The sequence below is a fragment of the Chlorocebus sabaeus genome, chromosome 23, assembly GCF_047675955.1.
Source record: "Chlorocebus sabaeus isolate Y175 chromosome 23, mChlSab1.0.hap1, whole genome shotgun sequence".
NCBI classification, from domain to species: domain Eukaryota; kingdom Metazoa; phylum Chordata; class Mammalia; order Primates; family Cercopithecidae; genus Chlorocebus; species Chlorocebus sabaeus.
In genome coordinates, this window is record NC_132926.1 from 13,992,323 (window position 1) to 14,012,319 (window position 19,997).

General features: G+C 49.7%; 1 protein-coding gene across 7 annotated transcripts in view; it reads right to left on the reverse strand.

Moving 5' to 3' along the window:
- Positions 1-19,997, reverse strand: part of WWC1 (WW and C2 domain containing 1) — a 173,304-nt gene that overhangs the window by 33,129 nt on the left and 120,178 nt on the right. For all 7 annotated transcript variants that reach the window (XM_008015248.3, XM_008015251.3, XM_008015250.3 and 4 more), the window contains 6 exons: positions 14,392-14,481; positions 12,429-12,964; positions 8,356-8,464; positions 7,716-7,796; positions 6,033-6,119; positions 4,814-5,006 (listed from right to left, as the gene is read on the reverse strand). In XM_008015248.3, coding sequence (XP_008013439.2) covers positions 4,814-5,006; positions 6,033-6,119; positions 7,716-7,796; positions 8,356-8,464; positions 12,429-12,964; positions 14,392-14,481 — 1,096 coding nt within the window. The remainder of the gene's footprint in view (positions 1-4,813; positions 5,007-6,032; positions 6,120-7,715; positions 7,797-8,355; positions 8,465-12,428; positions 12,965-14,391; positions 14,482-19,997) is intronic.

Below are 19,997 nucleotides of genomic sequence, written 5' to 3' on the forward strand. Positions count from 1 at the left end.
GGAGGTCAGGGAAATGAGGAAGAACCAGCAAAGGAGACCAAGATGCTAGAGGTGAGGGGAGAACACTGGAAGAGCAAGGTAAACAGGAGGCCAAGCAAGGGCAAAGGATGTTGAGGGAGGTGGAGTCAGCAACTGCGGCAAGTGTAGCTGGCAGGTCCAGAAGGAAGATGGAGAGCTGGCCCCTGGTCTGGTAACAAGGAGCTCACTGATGAACATGATGAGGACACCCTTGGTACAAAGATGAGGGCCAGGCTAGGCACGGTGGCTCACGCCTGTAATCCTACCACTTTAGGAGGACAAGGTGGGTGGATCACTTGAGGTCAGAAGTTTGAGACTAGCATGGCCAACATGGTTAAACCTCACTCTACTAAAAATACAAAAAATTAGCCTGGTGTGGTAATGCATGCCTGTAGTCCCAGCTACTTGGGAGGCTGAGGCAGGAGAATGGCTTGGACCCAAGAAGTGGAGGTTGCAATGAGCCGAGATCATGCCATTGCCCTCCAGTCTGGGTGGCAGAGTGAGACTCTCTCTCAAAAATTAAAAAATAAAAGTAAAAAAATATAAAAAAAAGAAAGATGAGGGCCAAAGTCCACGTAGATTGGGTTACAGAGAGGAAGGGAACACCTCTTTCAAGTTTTTCTATAAAGAAAGCAAAAGAAACAATGTAGTAGTTGGAAGTGGAAATGGGGCGAAAAAGTTTTAGGTTGGGTGTGGTGGCTCACGCCTGTAACCCCAGTCCTTTGGGAGGCTGAGGCGGGAGGACTCCCTGAGCCCAGGAGTTCAACCAGCCTGGGCAACATAGTAAGACCCCATCTCTACAAAAAATACAAAAATTAGCCAGGCATGGTGGCATGTGCCTGTAGTCCCAGCTACTGGAGAGGCTGAAGTGGGAGTATCACTTGAGCCCAGAAGGTCAAGGCTGCTGTGAGCCAAGTTCACAGCACTGCACTCCAGCCTGGGCAACAGAGCAAGATCCTCAGTCAAAAAAACGTTTGTTTTGTTTTGAGCATGGGAGAAATAATAGCATGATGGTATACTGATAGGCTGGATCCAGTGGAAGGGGGAAAACTGAAGACAGAGGAAAGAGCGGAATGGCTGCTGGAGTAATGTCCTTGTGAGAAAATGGGGGCGCTGGCCTCAGACAGGAGTGCAGAAGGCCCATCCTCAGAAGCCAGGGAAATGGCAGAATTTACAAGAATAGCTAGATATGGTATGGGGGCCCTCTTCTGAGTCTGTTCTGTCTTCTCTCCCTGAGAGAAGTATGAATTAGTCATTGTGATGAGTGGGTGAGTAAATCATCCAGGGAGATACAGTATAATTTCTGGGCAGCATTCAGGGCTCTTGGGAAGTGAGTGATTACCATTTCCAAATGACACCATACAGCGTGGTTGTGTGCATTTTTTTTCCAGTTGCTCAGTTGGAGAGGAGGGGGTGGAGAGCTCGCTTTGACAGGGCTGGGGTTTTGCCAAGTTAGTATGCCAAAGTGAGAGGGAGCAAGGGAACGGTTGTAATGGTGAACCATGGGACGTAAGTGGGGCCTGAGAAGCAGGCTAGCTCGAGAGAGCCTGGGCTGGGTGGCACTGAACGCAGCAGTAGAGCAGTGGGCAACTAGGCCCCCTGCGATGCCATGCTAGGGCATTTGGTGGAACTGTTGCCTGCCATATTGGGAAGGTGGGCTGTGTAGTCCTCCAAACCTGTAATCTGGGTCTGGGGACATGAGAGACACTCATAGTAACCTCCTGAGAAGTGGCATGGTGTGATGGCTACACATAAGGAAGCTGGAGTCTCTGTTCAAATCCAGGCTTTGCCATCTTCTCCTTGGACGACCTGGCAGGTTACTTAGCCTTTCTGGGCCTTGATCCCTTATCTTCCTGGGGCAATCGCGAAGATTAAATGAGATACTGCACACGAAGTTCTTGGCCCACTGGTAGACACATAGACTCAGCTCAGTACAGATGCTGTTGCTGCCTGGCTGAAAACAGACTGGGGATTCCACATACCCTGCTGCCCGGAGTCTCTGCGTGGGAGTGGACAGGCCCTTTTTCCTCCCATCTCACTTCCTCTCCTCCTCCAGCCACCAAAATACGACAGCCTGACACTCCATGTCCCCACCGTATACGGGAAAGGAGGTTTCCCATTGGCTGCAGGCAGAGACAAGCCACAGTGAGATGAGCGCTTTGGCTGCTGCCATGGCAACCAGCAATGACCAGACTTCAATTAGGAAGGAGGAATAAAAGGCATCCAATTAGGAGAAGAAAATAGGATTTAGCCTCTTCTCGTTTAGGAATGCCCAGAGCCAAGGGAATGCTTCGCTGGAGGAGACCAGGCTTGCCAACCCCTTCAAGTCACCACCCCCACCTCTGAGCTCCAGGGAGCCCTGTGCTGGCAAAAAGACAACACAGAGGCACTGACGTGTGTGGACTTCGGAGGTAGACCCGCTGGGGTTCAAATATGGCTTCTGCCACTTTCCTAACTGTGTGATCTAGGAAAAGTCTTTCACCTCTTTGTGCCTCAGTTTCTCCACTGGAATACGCTACCTATTTTGCAAGGTTGGAGCGAGGATCAATAGAGATAATGGGCTGGGCGTGGTGGCTCACACCTGTAATCCCAGCACTTTAGGAGGCGGAGGCAGGTGGATCACTTGAGGTCAGGAGTTTAAGATCAGCCTGGGTAACATGGCAAAACCCCGCCTCTACTAAAAATACAAAAATTAGCCAGGTATGGTGGTGTGCGCCTGTGGTCCCAGCTACTCGGGAGTCTAAGGCAGGAGAATTGCTGGAACCTGGGAGGCGAAGGTTTCAGTGAGCCGAGATCACGCCACTGCACTCCAGAGACTGAAAGCGAGACTCAGTCTAAAATTAAAAAAAAAAAAAACAGAGATAATGCATGTAAAGAGCTTAGCTCAGTGACTGCCATATAAACTGCATCCTACTGGCATTAATTATTGCATTATTGTCAGTACAACATCATTGGCCTCACCTGGGAGCTTGTTAGAAATGCAGACTCTCAGGTTCTGCTCCAGACTTGCTGAATCAGAATCTGCATTTTAGCCAGAGCTCCAGGTAACTTGTGTGCAAGGCACAGTTTGAAGCTCTGCTTTAGTGCCTTGTTTAGTCTTCAGAGAACCACCTCCAGGAAGGCAGCATGAGCCAGATTTTACAGATAAGAGAACTGAGACAGAGAATTGAAGATTGTGAGGAGACACAGCTGGAAGGGCAAGCCTGGTGACGGCCCCAGGCCACAATCCAAGGATGTGGCCCCACAATGCCATGATAGAGAAGGGTTTTACAGAGCATGCAGATCAAGGCAAGGATGGAGAGCAAAGAGATTCCCTACTCTAGGCAAATGCCTGTGAGTTACAGCAGGAGAAAGGGGTGAGCCCTCCGAGAAGGCAGTGAGAAGCTCTACATTCCAGCTTCCAGACATGGAGACAGGAGAGGCTTAGAGAGGTGTACACATCTTGTTTCTCCCCTTTGCACGCATCCCACATTTTCCTCCATCACTTCAACCCATCCATTTCCAACATGGCCCTCCTCACAGTTCATTTACATCTTAGCCATCAATGCTGGCGCCTTGTCTGTTTGGTTCCCCATTGAATTCCCAGCCGCAGACACGGGTGGGGACACAATAAGCTCCCAGTGCAGATCTGAGCATGAGTGGAGCAACCTTCTAGGTATAATGCCCACGCTTGGGCTCCTTCGTGCTCACAGTTGCGTTATCATTAAAATACTCTAACACTAAATGGCATCAGGGTTAACAAAGCCCTTTACTTCTTTTAATTCACTTGTACATCTTAAGCCCGAGTTAGCTATTATATAAATCTCCCTTCTACATATGGGAAAGCTGAGTATCTGTCTGCACTTGGGTCTGCCTGTCTCTTAGGACACAATGTACCTGGGCTACTTCATTCCCAGTCCTGACTCCTGCCAATGCAGTGACAGATGGAAGCCAGAGGAGGTCCGTTTCAGGGAGGAGACTAGCAATGGCCCCATTCAATGAGAACCCACTGTGGGTCAGACACTTGAATGGGTGCTTTATGGATGCTATCTCAATCCTTATAAAGATTCTTCTAGTGGGCATGATGGAGGCATTATCATTTGCATTTTACAGATAAGAAAAATGAGGATCAGAGATGTTAAGTACCTTGCCCAAGGTCATCCAGCTATATAACAAGTGGTAAAGGTGGGATGTGAAGGCCTATGTGTTTGTTTTCATTATTCTGTGTTTTTTTTTTTTTTTTTTTTTTGACACAGAGTTCTGCTGTTGCCCAGGCCAGAATACTGTAGCATGTCAGCTCACTGCAGCTCAAGGGATCCTCTCATCTCAGCCTCCAGAGTAGCTAGGACTACAAGCATGCACCACCAAGCCTGGCTAATTTTAATTTTTGTAGAGATGGGGTCTTGCTGTGTTGCCCAGGCTGCTCTCGAACTCCTGCACTTGAGCGATCCTCTGGCCTTGACCTCCCAAAGGGTTGGGATTACAGATATAAGCCACCACACAGCCATAGTCTGTGCTTATCTAATCTCTCATGCTGTAGAGTAAAGCTGCGGCCTGCGGCGTTTTCCAGCTTCTGGCAGTTTCCAAAGGCACTTTCTGGTCCATTATTCTTCCTCTCGCGAAAGAGTTCCTTCCCTCCTACCCTAAGTCTGAGAACAACATTCACCTGTGGAAGTCTTGCTGCCTAGACTCCAAGATGAGCCTGATTGATAGCACAACCTGCGTCTCCTTCAAGCCTTCTTCCTGAAGCTCAGGGTGGACCAATCTCCATAAACACAGAAGGCCAGCCAGCCAGCCAGCCAGCCACGGCCCTTACCAGGCACTCTTCCAGATGGCTCCTGTCGGTGGTACAGACATCGACTCTTAAGGTCTTCTGGTGAAGGGCTGGATAGGACATGGATACCCAGAACACCTCATTGAACACTAGAGTGTCTGAGGCGTCCAGGGGCCGGGTCCGGAACAGGCAGGTGGTGCTTTCAGAGCAAGGAAGGACAGCCACGCGGATATTCCTAGAGGGAGACAGAGCCGCAGGAAACCTTGGGTCAGCCCATGTCTGGGGCTAAAGTGTTGGACTAAACAGCTGCTGAAATCCCTAAGCAAACAACAGTGGATGAGAATTTGTAGAAGTGAGGAATCTGGGGAATCAGGCCCCATACACTGGAAGAAACTGTGACAAATCGAACAAAATTCCAGATGCATTTGTCCTTTGGTCCAGACCCTTCACTTCCAGGCATCATCCCACAGATACCCCTGCCTGAGTACCAGTGAGCTATGGAGAAGGCTATTCAGCCTGGCACCATCTGGGTGGGCAAAAGACTGAAAATGACCCAAGCATTCCATCTTGTCTTCCTTCTGTTTTGTCCACCTTCCTGCCCTTCCTTCTTCCCATATTCGCCACCCTCACAGGCTGGCTGGGTGTAGACCACAGACACATAAGCTTCTGTTGCCACCCTCTGGGCCTTATGATCCGAGAAAACTTGTAGGCAGATGAGTGCAATAAAGGATAAACCCATCTACCATGGGAGGAGCCCGCATGCGGACAGAACAGGTGTTTGCATCCTGTCAGCATCAAGGTAACACATAATCACACCCCTCCAAGAGAAGCACAGTGACTGGTGCTGACTCTTGGAAAGAGAAGACCCACCTCTCTCTGCAAGAAACACTTGAGCTTACGAGAAGATAAAACAGACTATGACCATTTCTCTCCATGAGGCTCAAAGTCCAGGAGGGTAGGGCCCAGGAAGGATCTGCTCACCACCCCATTCCTAGAGCTGGCATTCAGCAGGTGCTCAGCATACAATGGGGCAGGAATTCACACAGTCATCTGAGTGCTTGTCTTTACAGTTAGTGTGCTTGCCATTGTGCCTGTATTCACATGCACAGCACTGACATTTAGCATCACAGCCATATGCATTACAAACCCACAGTGTCTTGACATGGCCCATAACTGGATCAGGACAGGATAGAAAAGTGACCCCCAGGGGTGACTCCGGAGGCTGAGAGTATGATACACACCCGTCCAGCTGCATACTCACACTTTCTGGTCTTGTTGCTGCAACAGAGCAGAAAGGTTACTCAGCTGGATGATTAATATTGCAAATTGCTTATTCTTCTCATCATACCTGAAATGAAAAGGGGCATATTAATAACACGCTCATCTCTCTCATTTCTTTTCTCTGTTAAAAGTCACAGGACGTGGCTGTTGGCTGCCCTGGGGACTATGGTGAGCTCAAGAGCATAGGCCCAGTGCTTTGCTGCCATGCAGGGATGTAGAGCTAGAGCTGTCAATCGTTTGAAAAAAAATTTTTTTTTTTTTTTGAAATAGGGTCTCACTCTGTCATCCAGGTTGAGTTCAGTGGTATGATCAGGGCTCATGGTAGCCTCGACCTCCCAGGCTCAGGTGATCCTCCCACCTCAGCCTCCTGAGTAGCTAGGACTACAGGTGTGCACCACCACATCCAGCTAATTTTTTGTATTTTTAGTAGAGACGGGGTTTCATCATGTTGCCTGAGCTGGTCCTGAACTCCTGGAATCAAGTGATCCATCTGCCTTGGCCTCCCAAAGCGTTGGGATTACAGGTGTGAGCCACCACGCCCAGTCAGTTGTCTGAATTTTTAAAAAGAACCCATAAGTGTGGGTGAAATTTCATGATATGGTAATGTTGTCAACTAATTCCTATTAAAAAATACTGAAGGCCAGGTGTGGTGGCTCATGCCTGTAATCTCAGCACTTTGGGAGGCCAAGGCAGGCAGATCATTTGAGGTCAGGAGTTTGAGACCAGCCTGGCCAACATGGTGAAAACCCATCTCTATTAAAAATACAAGAGTTAGCCAGGCGTGGTGGCACACGCCTGTAATCCCAGCTACTTGGGAGGCTGAGGCAGGAGAGTCGCTTGAACCCAGGAGGCAGAGGTTGCAGCGAGCTAAATCGCACCACTGCACTCCAGCCTGGGTAACAGTTGAGACCCTGTCTCAAAAAATAAAAAAAAAAAGCCGGGCGCAGTGGCTCACGCCTGTAATGCCAGCACTTTGGGAGGCCAAGGCAGGTGGATCACAAGGTCAGGAGATCGAGACCACAGTGAAACCCCGTCTCTACTAACAATACAAAAAATTAGCCGGGCGAGGTGGCGGGTGCCTGTAGTCCCAGCTACTCGGAAGGCTGAGGCAGGAGAATGGCGTGAACCTGGGAGGCGGAGCTTGCAGTGAGCTGAGATCGCGCCACTGCACTCCAGCCTGGGCCACAGAGCAAGACTCCGTCTCAGAAAAAAATTGAGATCATCCCCCAACAAGAGAAAACAAAAAAAACAACCATGTGTGTATTGACCCAATCTGGGCTGCAGCCCCCAGTGATCAACTTCCATCCAGATCAATGAAACCTAGATGGGATGGAAAGACAAAAGCCACAGCAACAACGAACAAACACCCTGAGAGGCAGGGGGTCTCAGTCCTGGTCCTGGCTCTGCCACCAGCCAGCTCAGTGAGTTGGGCCAAGTCATAAAGTCTTTTAAAACCTCATTTCTCCTATCTGTAAAGCGGACGGCTGGGAGGTGAAGAACGAATCAGCGTCCCTTCAGTTAAGAAGCTGCAATGGCCAGCAGGTCCTGCTGGTGCTGCCTTCCACCCTGGGCGGCTGTGAAGGTAAATGTAGGGGAATGCTGCGGATGAAGAAGGGACCCCACACAGACCGTTCCTTCTATCCTCATCGTCCTTGTCACTTACTTAAGGGCAATCTGAACTCGGGCCGCACCCAATGCTTCCGATTCGTCACTGTCAAACGCAGCAGCTTCTGAAGCACCCAGTCTGAAAGGCAACAGGGGAGGGGGAGTTAGGCTTCCTTGCAGTGAACAAACTGCTTTGGGAGACTGGGGTTACATCCCCAGGAAGGAAAGTTGGGGTTTGCTCAGCTTCCCTCCAGGTCCTTTTTTAAATTTTAATTAAAAAAACTTTTTAGAGATCGGGTCTCACTATTTTGTCCAGGCTGGTCTCGAACTCCTGGCGTCAAGTGATCCTCCCATTGAAGCCTCCCAAGCAGCTGGGATTACAGACTCACACCACTATGCCCAGCTTGGACTCCTCTCTTAAGGGGCCTGGCCTTTCTCTAGCGCTTGCTCCTTAGCCATACACCTTTTTTGTAGCTACCACAGAACTAGCACTCCCCTAAACCCGAAGCATCTCTAACCCCAGAAGTTATGCTGTCTGTGCCTTGGGCTGCCAAGAGGAAGGTGGGGTCATGGCCTCTTGGGGCTCCTCCCACACACTGTGGGGGCCAAAACCTAAGCCACCCCACAGGCCTAGGTTCTGGATATTCAGAGTTCATGGCTTACATGGCCACAGAGAGAGCTAGCACCCAGACACCCACCTCTGCACGGAAGCCTCGTACACACCACTGTCCCCAGCCACTGACTCGTCCGATACCGCGGCTGAGACACAGGCCACTTTCAGGCCACACCCCTGGGCCGTATTCACAGCTAGAGAAGGAAAATGGAAAGTCAGGTTCAGGAACCAGAAAACTGTCTTTGCAACTCCCAATTTTGTTTTGTTTTTGAGGCAGGGTCTCACTCATCCAGGCTGGAGTGCAGTGGCACGATCATGGCTCACTGCAGCCTCGACCACTCTGGGTTCTGGTGATCCTCCCACCTCCGCCTCCCAAGTTCTGGAACTACAGGCATGTGCCACCATACCCAGATAATTTTTAAATTATTATTATTTTGTTGCAGAGATGGGGTTTTGCCATATTGCCCAGGTTGGCCTTGAACTCCTGGTCTCAAGAAATCTGCCTGCTTTGGCCTTCCAAAGTGCTGGGATTACAGGCGTGAGCCACCGTAATCCCAACACTTTGGGATTTTGGGAGCCTGAACTCCCCATTTTAATATACTCTCTATGGATGAAATATGGTTCCACCAAATTCCAACCACCTCTAAATGCTAAAGCAAAAAAAAATTTTAAAAAGTTTGCTTTAGGGTGATGGAAGGAGTCACATGTGATTTTGTGTTTTACCATCCCAGGCTCTGGAGTCTGCCTGGATTCAAATCCAGTTCCACCACTTATTGCTTCATGACCTTGAGATACTGACTTAATCCTGTGAAGCCCCAGATGCCTCATTTGGAAAACTTGGATAATAAGAAGTAGGTATTACTATAATAATAATACCTACTTCTTATTATCCAAGTTAAGAGGACTCAGCGAGACATTATAGGGGAAGTCCTTAACATAGAGATTGGTGCAGGCAGGCAAAGTGCTCTACACAACTCATTACAGCTATCCTTATTGCCACTACTGTTCCTATCACTGTGGATATCTATACTTTCAATGGCAAAAACCGCAATTACTTTGCACCAACCTAATAGATCCATCCCTACCCACCTGGGGCAAAATAACAGCCCCTGGACCCTCAGGACAGAGAAGGGAGAGATTAAGCACCCGTTCTTCCACTGCCTATCCCTTTCCGCTCCTAATTCAGCTCCTCCTCTTCCCTACCCTTAACAGGGGCCCTTGAAAGTCTGTGATCTGAGGCTCATAACTGAGCACTCAACACATGCTGCACATTCCTTCCTTGCCCAAGTAATGAACACCCACAACATGCCAGGCCCATTGCCATGTTCAGAACTACAAAGATGAATAAGACGGTTCCTGCCCTCCTTGCAGGGGGGAAGGCCAGATCCAGATCTTACAATGTCACAGCTAATACCTCTGAGCACCTGCGGACAGACTGGAGAAGGGCAACGGCTCGCAGCATTGAGGGGCACAGAGTCTGGGGCATGGCAGGCTGGCGATGGCGATGGGTGACAAGGCGGGTCTGGGAGACGGCAAGTGCTGGCGATGGGGAAGCCAAGCCTGCGTCCCATGCCTGCTGAGCCCGTGGAGACCTCCTGCTTTCAGACCCACATATCTCCACCCTCCACTAAACCACTTAAGGAGATTAATTTGTCTGCTGACTGAACAGCAGCACTAATCACATAACCTGCTTAGCGTCTGAGCTCTGCCTGGCATTGCAGGCTGTAGGGAAGGCTTCTGGAGATGGCACGAAGGAAATGCCATCCCGAGACCTGTGTGTGCCCAGCCTAATGTGCTGTCTTAGGCCCACAAGCCCCAAGGACACTGCTGGGGAGGGGAGAGGAGGGGGTCACTTCACAGGACACAGCTGGGGTCTGAGTGTCCTGACTTGGCTTAATATTGCCATCAGAGGCACGCTCCTTGAGCCTCGTTAGACATTTCACCTGTACCCCCTCCTCTCCAGGGAACAATTTTCTGAAGCTTGTCGCCTGCTATAGTAGGGTGCTTGCTTTTATTTTGAAAGCACTCAGCAAGACTCCCTTCCTGATGAGGGAAATCCAGGGATCTCCCGGCTCCTCTTCTAAGGAAACACTGGCACTCAAATGCTTTGTTAACAAGGAAACCTCATTTCCCTACCATGCTCCCCCTGGCCCTTGCACACGAGTGGACAATTCTGGGCACAGCAGCAGCACTCCTGCCCAAGCCTGGAGCCACAGGGCTAATATGGGTCTGGCTGCTTCTAGCTGGCCTCACCTGGAGCCAGGAGCACAAGCTTTTTGTAGACAGAACTTGGCACATGGATAATAGTGTGCATTCTGAGCAGGTGGTCCTTGTGCCAGTCCTGGTCTTGCCATTTCACTCTGTGGGACTAACCTCAGACAAGTCTTTTAACCTCACTGTGCCTCACTTTTTTCATCTTTAAGATGGGGATAAAAGGGACAGGGCTTGGTGGTTCACGCCTGTAATCCCAGCACTTTGGGAGGCCAACACGGGTGGATCAACTGAGGTCAGGAGTTCAAGACCAGCCTGGTCAACATGGTGAAAGCCCGTTTTTACTAAAAATACAAAAAATTAGCCAGGCATGGTGGCGTGCACCTGTAATCCCAGCTACTTGGGAGGCCAAGGCAGGAGAATCGCTTGAACTCAGGAGGTGGAGGTTGCAGTGAGCCAGGATGGCGCCACTGCACTCCAGCCCGGGTTACAGAGTGAGACTCTGTCTCAAAAAAAAAAAAAAAAGATTAAAAATAGCAAACACTTCCCAGAGGTGTTGTGAGGCTTAAATGAGTAAATATGCACAGAAGTACCTGAATCCTAAACACCTGTACTATATATAGCATAGCTACGATTATTGTGAGCTATTGTTACTGTGGCCAAGAAAGCCAAGGAGGCCCAGGTGAGTTTACCCAGCACCCTACTCAGTCCTGACCTTCACACCCAGAGCCAGATGGGGTTGGTGGGGCCCCAAGCACCAGGAGTTGGCATGAATGTGCACACTGAACTGCCTCCCAGCCTAAGGCATGACAATAAAGGGGTTGGGTTCTGGGGCGAGAAAGACTCAGGTTCCTATCCCTGCTTCCTCGCTTGTTGGCTGGGTGACCTAAGGTAAGTGACATCACCTCTCTGAATCTCCAATTCCTCATCAGTGAAATGGACAGAATAGAAATAACCAATTTCACCATATATTAAGCACATTGCCCAACTCATAACACATCCTCAATAAAAGTTAGCTATTATGATTTATTATGTGGTTGCTGCTAAAGATAAAAAGGTTTTCTCCTAGTAAATCTTAGCTGTCAATGTCAGCATCATCTTCCGTTTTGAAGATTCCAATTTAAATCCCGACCAACATCCACCAAAGTGTTCCTTCTGACCCCATGCAGAATGGGAGTTAGCTCATATTACCAGCTTCAAACAGTCCCATGGGTCCCCAGTGCAATTAGGATAAAATCCAAACTCCTTAGCAGAGCCCACCAGGCCTTTCAGGATCTGGACTCTGCCTAGTTCTCCAGCCTCGCTGGTAACCCCTACCTCTGACTCACGGCTTCCTGGCTCCCCTTCTATTCCCTTGCTCTGACCTCAGAGATTTCTTGCTTTTCCCAAGGCTGGCTCCATCTCACCATTCAAGACACCCTCAAATGTCATCTTCTTTCACAACCCAACCTGCCCCGGCAGTCCCACCTCCAACATGAAAGCCTGGATCACATTCCCTGTTTTATTTCCTTTGTAGTGCTTGTTTGGTTGCAGGTTCATTCCCTGTGCCTCCATCTGAACATAAGCTTCATGAGAACAGGGACCCTGTGTGTCTTCAACACAGAATCCTTAGTGACCAACCCAGTGCCTGACACACAGCGTATCTGTTCAATGAATGGATAGATGAATCCATGTGTATCCATGAGCACAGGATGACCTGACACTTAGTTTTATAAGGTGCTAAATGTCTGTTGGAAGACAGAATCTACTACCAAAAACCCTTCGCACAGGACCTCAAAAATACTGAGTTAATAAATATCCCACTGAATAAATATACTTGCCATACAAAGACCCAGCACACAGAAAGCAGTCAGTAAATATAGACTAGAATGATCACTGGGGGTTCTGAGCACAGAGTATCTCCTTCCCTCTTCCCGGTTCGCACCCTCTGGGCATGGTGCTCTCTACCTTGGCCCAGCTGCTTGCCCTCCGTTCCTGGTTCCTCCAGCCGGTATCTTTCCTGGGTGCTGTTACCAAGGCTCAGTTCACAAAGAGTGGCACTCAGCTCTGGGTCTTCAAACTCCAGGGAGTTGAGGAAAGCATCACCAGCCAGGAGGGGGTCAGCCATGAGAGGGGAACAGGGTGGGGAGGGGGAGGAGAGAGAGGAACGTGGGGACAGGGAGGTCATGGACTTTGGGGTGCCAGACAGGGAACGCAGAGCCTGCAGGCGGCCACCTCCCTCTGCCTTCTGGGTCTTGGCCACCTCGTCCTCATGGATGGTAGTGATGCAGCCCGAAGGCCGGAAGCCGGTGGCCCCCTCCAGGAGCAGAAACTCCACCTTGCTCTGCAGCTCTGAGTCCAGCTGCTCAAAGGGGTCATAGTAGAGGTCAGTGAAGCTGGCTGAAGTGGAGGAGTCCAGGCTGGATGCAACCAGGGAGCCCCGGCTGGACGTGAGGGATCCGGGGCTGCTGCCTGAGGACAGCGACTGCATGCTGCTTGAGAGACTGGGACACCGGGAGGGGAAGGACAGTGAGATGCACACAGTGAAGTGGGCCCCCTGAGCCCCTCTGCTGGGCTCTGGAAAGCACCATGATCTCACTAGACTTGCTTGGCAATCTCTAGGGTAGACCCTTCACCCCCATTTCATGGAAAACTGATACCCCAAGAAGGCCATATAATCAAGACATGGCAGAGCTGGGCTTTGGACTCAAGTTAGCTGCCTTAAAAGTTCACTTTTTCCTCTAGATCTGTTTCCCAAAGCTCCAATTGGCTACACTGCATTTGTGTATTTTTTCATAGTTGAATCCACTATGAAATAAAAATTTCTTAATGTCTTTCTTGAAATCAACTCACTGTTTTTTTTTTTTTTGGAGACGGAGTCTCGCTCTGTCGCCCAAGCTGGAGTATAGTGGCACGATCTTGGCTCACTGCAACCTCCGCCTCCTGGGTTTAAGCAATTCTCCTGCCTCAGCCTCCTGAGTATCTGGGACTATAGGCACCCGCCAGCATACCTGGCTAATTTTTTGTATTTTAGTAGAGACAGTGTTTCACCTTGTTGCCCAGGTTAGTCTCAAACTCCTGAGCTCAGGCAATCCACCCGCCTCGGCCTCCCAAAGTGGTAGGATCATAGGCGTGAGCCACTGCGCCCACCCCAACTTACTGTTTTAATACTTTAAAACATCTATCTTAAAGAAAACTTTACATCCTAAGTGTAATTTGAAAAGCAATATCACTTACTACAAAGAGAAGGCCACCATTAGAAAAAAAATCTAATGAAAAAAAATGTTGTTATTAGATTCCGTGATGCACTGTTGTTTATGGAGGCCCAGGCCTGAGGCTACTTTCTCTGCGTTGTACAGGTAGGTGGCAGTGTGAGTTTCCTAAGTCTTTTTTTTTCTTTTTGGAGACAAGTCTGGCTCTGTCACCCAGGCTGGAGTGCAGTGGCACGATCTTGGCTCACGGTAAGCCTCCTCCCAGGCTCAAGTCATCCTCCCACCTCAGCCTCCCGAGTAGCTGGGACCACAGGCATGCACCGCCACACCCGGCTAATTTTCGTAGTTTTAGCAGAAATGGGGTTTCGCCATGTTGCCCAGGCTGGTTTCAAACTTCTGAGCTCAAGCGATCCACCCACCCTGGCCTCGCAAAGTGCTGGGATCACAGGTGTGAGCCATGACACCCAGCCAAGTCTCCTAAGACTTCCTAGTACCTGCCTGGGGCCTTCTTTGTGCTATCAGTCTGGATAGGTCAAGACCCCTATTCCTAGCCACACCAGGCCACGCCTGAGTCTGCTGACAATCCACTTGCTGTGCTTCTAAACGTCCACACTCAAGCCACGGAAGACAAGTGAAGGGTAGAGCCTGGGCTGGGACACTGGGGACACCGATATCTGGCCATGCCCAGGGGAGCAGTGGCCTCACCGCCCACCACTCACCTTTTCAGCTGAGAGTGCAGAGTTGCCACCTGCCGAGTGGCTTCCTCCAGTTCTCTCACCAGCTGGTTCCTCTTACTGTTTAACTTTAACCTGGAGGGAGAGAAAGGATGAGAGGGATGCCCTGAAAGGAAGCACAGGCATGCACTCTTACCCACGTACACCCAGACCCACAGGCACAAGAACTTTCCGCAAGCATTTGACCATGGCAACCAAGGAGCTAGAGCATCCACATACGTGATAATCCTATGATAACTGTAGTATCACTCACCCACTATATATATATCAGGCACTCTGCTAGGAACCTTAGGACACTGCCTTAATTCAGTCACACAATAATGCTGCATAGTAAGAATGACTTCTACCACTTTACATAAGAGGAAATTGAGGCCCTTAGAGTTGTATAATTTACCTAAAGCTGTGGAATTAGTGGCAGAATTAGGATTTCACCCAACCATACCCTCCTTCTCTTCCTTCCTCCCTCTTTCATCTCATATTTACTGAGTGCCCATTTTGTACTGGACCCTTCCCATGGCACTGGGGATAAAGCAGTGAGTGAGCACAGTAGGACTTGTTTCTGTTCTTATGGGGCTTACACTCTACTGGGGAGAACCGATATTAAACAAATACTCAAATACCTATTTAACACAGTGTATGACAAGGTCCATCAAGAAAAAGTACACAATGGTAGAAAAGAACACAAAAGGAAAGGCCCAATTTGAACTGGCAGGTGAGCCTCTTCCAGCCAAGTGACTCTGTGGCTGAGACTGGCGGTGTGTACCCTGCCCTGTCCCTGGACCATTTTCCCAGCCTTCCCTGCGGCCGGGTTGGCAGGGCATATGACCAAATTCTGACCAATGGGATATGAGCACAGGTAGTTAAGAAAAGTAGGTGTGTCTTCTTCACTGTCTCTTGCACGGACTCTCGTGGACTCAAAGCGGGAGGTGTCACAGATGGAAAGAGCCTGGGTTCCTGAATGACCACATGGAAGGCTGCCTGTTAAGCGGACATACTCAATTAGACATTATACGGACAAGAAATAAGCCTGTTGTGTGAAGCCACAGACACTTTGGGGGCTGTTTCTTGCAGCAGTTAGATTCCTGACTAGTAGAGAAATTTCAGGATGGATAATGGACAGCAGTTGGCTAGGAAAAGTGCAGGAGGAAAGAACATTCCAAGCGGGGGCTTTAGCAGAGACCTTGTCATCTTGAGGTCACCATGACTGTGGAGAGGACAATGGGCAGGAGGCTGAAGACTGAACGCAGGAAGGGTGGCTGTGAGGTGTAACTGAGATGGTGGAGGCTTGAGCAATGCAGAGACAGAGACAGTGCCTAGGCTGCAGGAGCGGGTGAGGCTGAGGGAGTAAATGGGGAAGACTCTGCGGTTACTGCTATGGGCACCCAAGTGGACCTGCAGATGGTATCTGCTAAGAGGAGAAGGCTGAGGCAGGGGAACCCGGGGGACGAGAAGAGCTCTATTATGGATATGTGGGTATGAACGCTGAACAGGTGGGCTGCTATGAAGGTCGGGGGGGCAGTCCCTATCAGATGGATCACCACCTGAATGAGATTACCATCTGCTCTGGTTTGATTTTTGTTCCCCTGAAATCCTACTTTGAAGTCCTAAGCCCCAGTACCTCCGAATGTGATTGTATTTGGAGATAGGGCTTTTAAGGAGTAATTAAGGTAAAATGAGGTCAGTAGGGCAAACTCTAATCCAGTATGACTGGTGTCCTTCTAAGAAGAGATTAGGGCACAGGCACGGGGGAAGACCATGTGAAACGGAGGGAGGAGGAGGCCATCTACAAACCAAGGGAAGAGACCTCAGAAGAAAGCAACCCGCTGACATCTGATCTTGGACTTTTACCTTCCAGACTGTGAGAAAATAAATGTCCACTGTTTAAGTCACCCAGTCAGTTTGTGGTACGTTGTTATGGCAGCCTTAACAGACTCATGCACCATCTTAGGGCAAAATACAGAATCGAAAACAAGGGAAGGTCTAGGACCAAGCTCTGAGTACACACAACATTCCGAGGTTGGATAGACTGGCAACAGTCAGCAAAGGAGCTGGAGAGAATGGGACCAGAGAGTTGGGAGAAGTTAGTGGATATGATGGAATGTCATAGAACCGGAAGCAAAGATTTTCACCCAGGCATGCCTGACACCAAAGCCCAGTTCAGTAAACCATCTCCCTGGAGGCAAATCCTTCGGTTCGGAAGAGACCTCTGGCTTTAGAAACATATCTCAGCCCCCACCTCTCCTGAAATCCCCCATGGAGGGCAGCTTGGGTGGACTCCAGGTGTGTCTTTGTCCCTGGAATGGCTCTCCAACCCCTGGAGTGGGCCCACTACAAAATAAAGGACCCTATCAAATAAGCCCGTGCCCTCGCAAACTCATGACGTGGGCTGCTCTCGTGTGTCTACTAGACTAGTCTTTCTCAGCTTGCGGCCCACAGACTATCTGCATCAGAAAGTGGGGAGTGCTTATTGAAATGCACATTGCTGGGCCCTACTCTGACCTGCTGAATCAAGAAGCCCAGGGGTAGGGCCCAGAAATCTCTCTTTTCGTTAAGCCTCCCAGGTGATCTTTAGGCACACCAAGGTTTGCAAGCTGCCACACTGCAGGGGGACGGCAGAGAGGCAGAGGCTCTGTCTTGCTCACTCAGCACCTAGCACCTAGTATAGTGCCCACCGTGTAGACAGGCTCAATATTTGCTGAATGGATGACTTTTTCTCCAGATGAAGCAGGCAGAGTTTATGAGCTCTGCTGAAACACCTGTATGTTATTATACATTCCATGGACAGATGTGTACCACTGTTGGCCTCCATCCCCTCATGTCAACCTGCTGAAGAGGGGATGACTGACTAGCTGGTCCCTGGACTGGGAAGTGAACCTAGAAAGGGCTCATTTCCATGGAAAAGCCAAGTCATGCCATCCCTCTACCCACACACCCAAGCCCCCAGCACACGCCCTGCAGTAAAGACCAGAGCTTGCTCTAGACACCATGGAAAAGTGTTGAGGGGTGGGTCGGGCTTGTTACTGGGCAACTGAATCTATGAAATTACAGAAAAGACAACAGGAGCAGCAGGCAGAGTGGCCTTGGCATGGTTCTTGGTCAGCTCAGTCCCTGGCACTGTTCTTCTAGAGTCCTGCCTGAGGCTGGGGTGGGGGTGCACAGTGGGGTGACAGACAGAACCCGTAATGAACAAAATCCTTGACTTTCAACAGAATGAACAAGGCTATGGAATCTCTTGACCCAGTATAAAGGAAAGCTCAGGAACAGTTGAGGTCCAGGATCAAGGAGCAGCTGGGGCTCACCATTTTTACCTTGGTTTTCCTCTTCTCTGTGGGATAAAAGCCACAGAAGTGTGTGCTGGGAGCAAATGTGGGTCCCCAATGAAGCCTCAACAGGATGATGAGGGGTCTGGGAGTTGGGCTGCCATGACATCCTGGCATTAGGGGCTAGCTACTGCTAGCAATGCACAGGTGCCGAGGCCACCTCCCAGTGGCGTTGGGTTTTGCAGGATAGATGGCACATGTGTGGGATGCCTGGCACACGCTGGGAGGCCAAGAATGCATCAAGCATGGAGGCAGGCAGAAGATCCAGAAGATGGGGCTGGAGTCCCCACAAGCTGTAGCTCAGCACCTTGGGTGGTGGTTAAAAATGTAAGAACCTGGGCTGCATCTCAGGCCAGAAGAATCGGTCCCTGGGGTGGGCCCAGGGAGCCTGTGCACTAATGAGCATCCTGCATGACTGCACACCAGCTCTGGGGAGCAGTGGAGAAGGCCCTCGGGAAGGAGGCGGAGGCAGAGGGTAGGATGAGGTTTGTTTGGATGCCTGTGAGTCTGACTGATTTGTGAGCGGGGTTTGGCAGGTCCTGCAGTCAGCCTCTCCTGGATGTGTCTATTCCTGTCCTCAAAGGCACCTTGAATGCGAGGCTGTCGTGTGAAGATGAGGAGCATAATAATCTCATTTTGAGAGAGACAGAGAGAATAGAGAAAGAAGAGCGAGGGGAGAAAGAGAGAAACAGAGACACTAAAAATAAAGATACACACACATGAGAAACAAAGAGAGAAGGGAAACAGAATACCAGAGTCAGAAGGATGAACACAGACAGACAGACATGGAGCTGGAAGGAAACAGCTGCAGACACAAAGACAGCTGGGGCAGCTTTCCCATCTCCCCACTGTGGGAGACCCACAGCCATGAGCATGGTACCCCATTCCTATGGGCTTCCTCCTTAGACTCCTCTTAGGGCACACGTGGCTGTCTGCCTGCATGCGCTCCAGCTTCCCTACCACTGCATTTGCCCCAAGTACTCTCCTACCAGGCCCTCCGAGCTGCCTGCTGAGTAGCTGCAGAGGAGTGGAGGTTCTGGCCTCCCTGTACTAGCTATGTGAACTCACTGCTCCGGAGGAGCCAGCAGACCTTTGAAAGAGGGGGTTGAAGGCAATAACAGAAGGCCTTCTGAGTGGCAAGCACCCTAAAGTGAGCACAGCCTCTGGGGCTAGCAAACCTGTGGTCTTCTAATCCCAGCTCTGGCACTTAGGGATCTCGGGTGAGCCTCATCTTTCCTCATTTGTAAAACGGGGATGAACCTCAGGGTTCCTGGGAGGTTTAAATGAGATTGTATAGGCTACCGCCTGGCACAGGATGGGAGCTTCTACATGTGGTATATCTTAGGGGTTCCTAAGAGCCTCCAATTCGAGTTTCAAGAAACCAACAATTTTACAGAAGGGAAGAGCCTGGTCTAACTGTCTGCCTTCAGACCATATATGTATTTAATGTAATTACAGTAAATCCTCAACATTGTAGATAAGTTCTTGCTAACTGCAACTTTAAGTAAAATGATGTACATCATGTTATCAAAGAATGCCATTTTTTAATAAAGTTGATGGAGTTGGCTGCAGTGGGTCACGCCTGTAATCTCAGTACTTTGGGAGGCCGAGGTAGGTAGATCACCTGAGGTCAGGAGTTTGAGACCAGCCTGTCCAGCATGGTGAAACCCCATTTCTACTAAAATACAAAAATTAGCTGGGTGTGGTGGCGTGCATTTGTAATCCCAGCTACTCGGGAGGCTGAGGCAGGAGAATTGCTTGAACTCGGAAGGCAGAAGTTGCAGTAAGCCGAGATTGTGCCACTGCACTCCAGCCTGGATGACAGGGCAAGACTCCATCTCAAAAAAAATAGAAATAAAACATAAAGTTGATGGAAAAAAATTGGTTTCATTGTATGTAGTTTTGCTTAAAGTCACAGTTTTCCAAGAACCTACTAACAAATGTTAAGTGAGGACTTAATGTATCCTGTTTTTTCCCTATTAGGCAAGTGAAACCCAAATTGGTCAATGACTTGCTCAAGATCAGCAAGTGAGAAGCGTGTTCCTTTTGACCTAACAAGGAGTGAAGCTGCCATGAGTCTATTCTCTTCAGCTGCTGGCTGTGGGGACTATGAATAGCTAAGGGCTTCCCAGTGGCAGTTATAGGGTCTGGGAGCAAGTGAGCAACCCAGGGAATGGGTATAAAGACCAGGATATATACACAGAGGCCTAGTAAGGATCTGCCTAGGCCAGCTAACCATTTATTCTTTCAACAAACACTAAAGGCATGTGA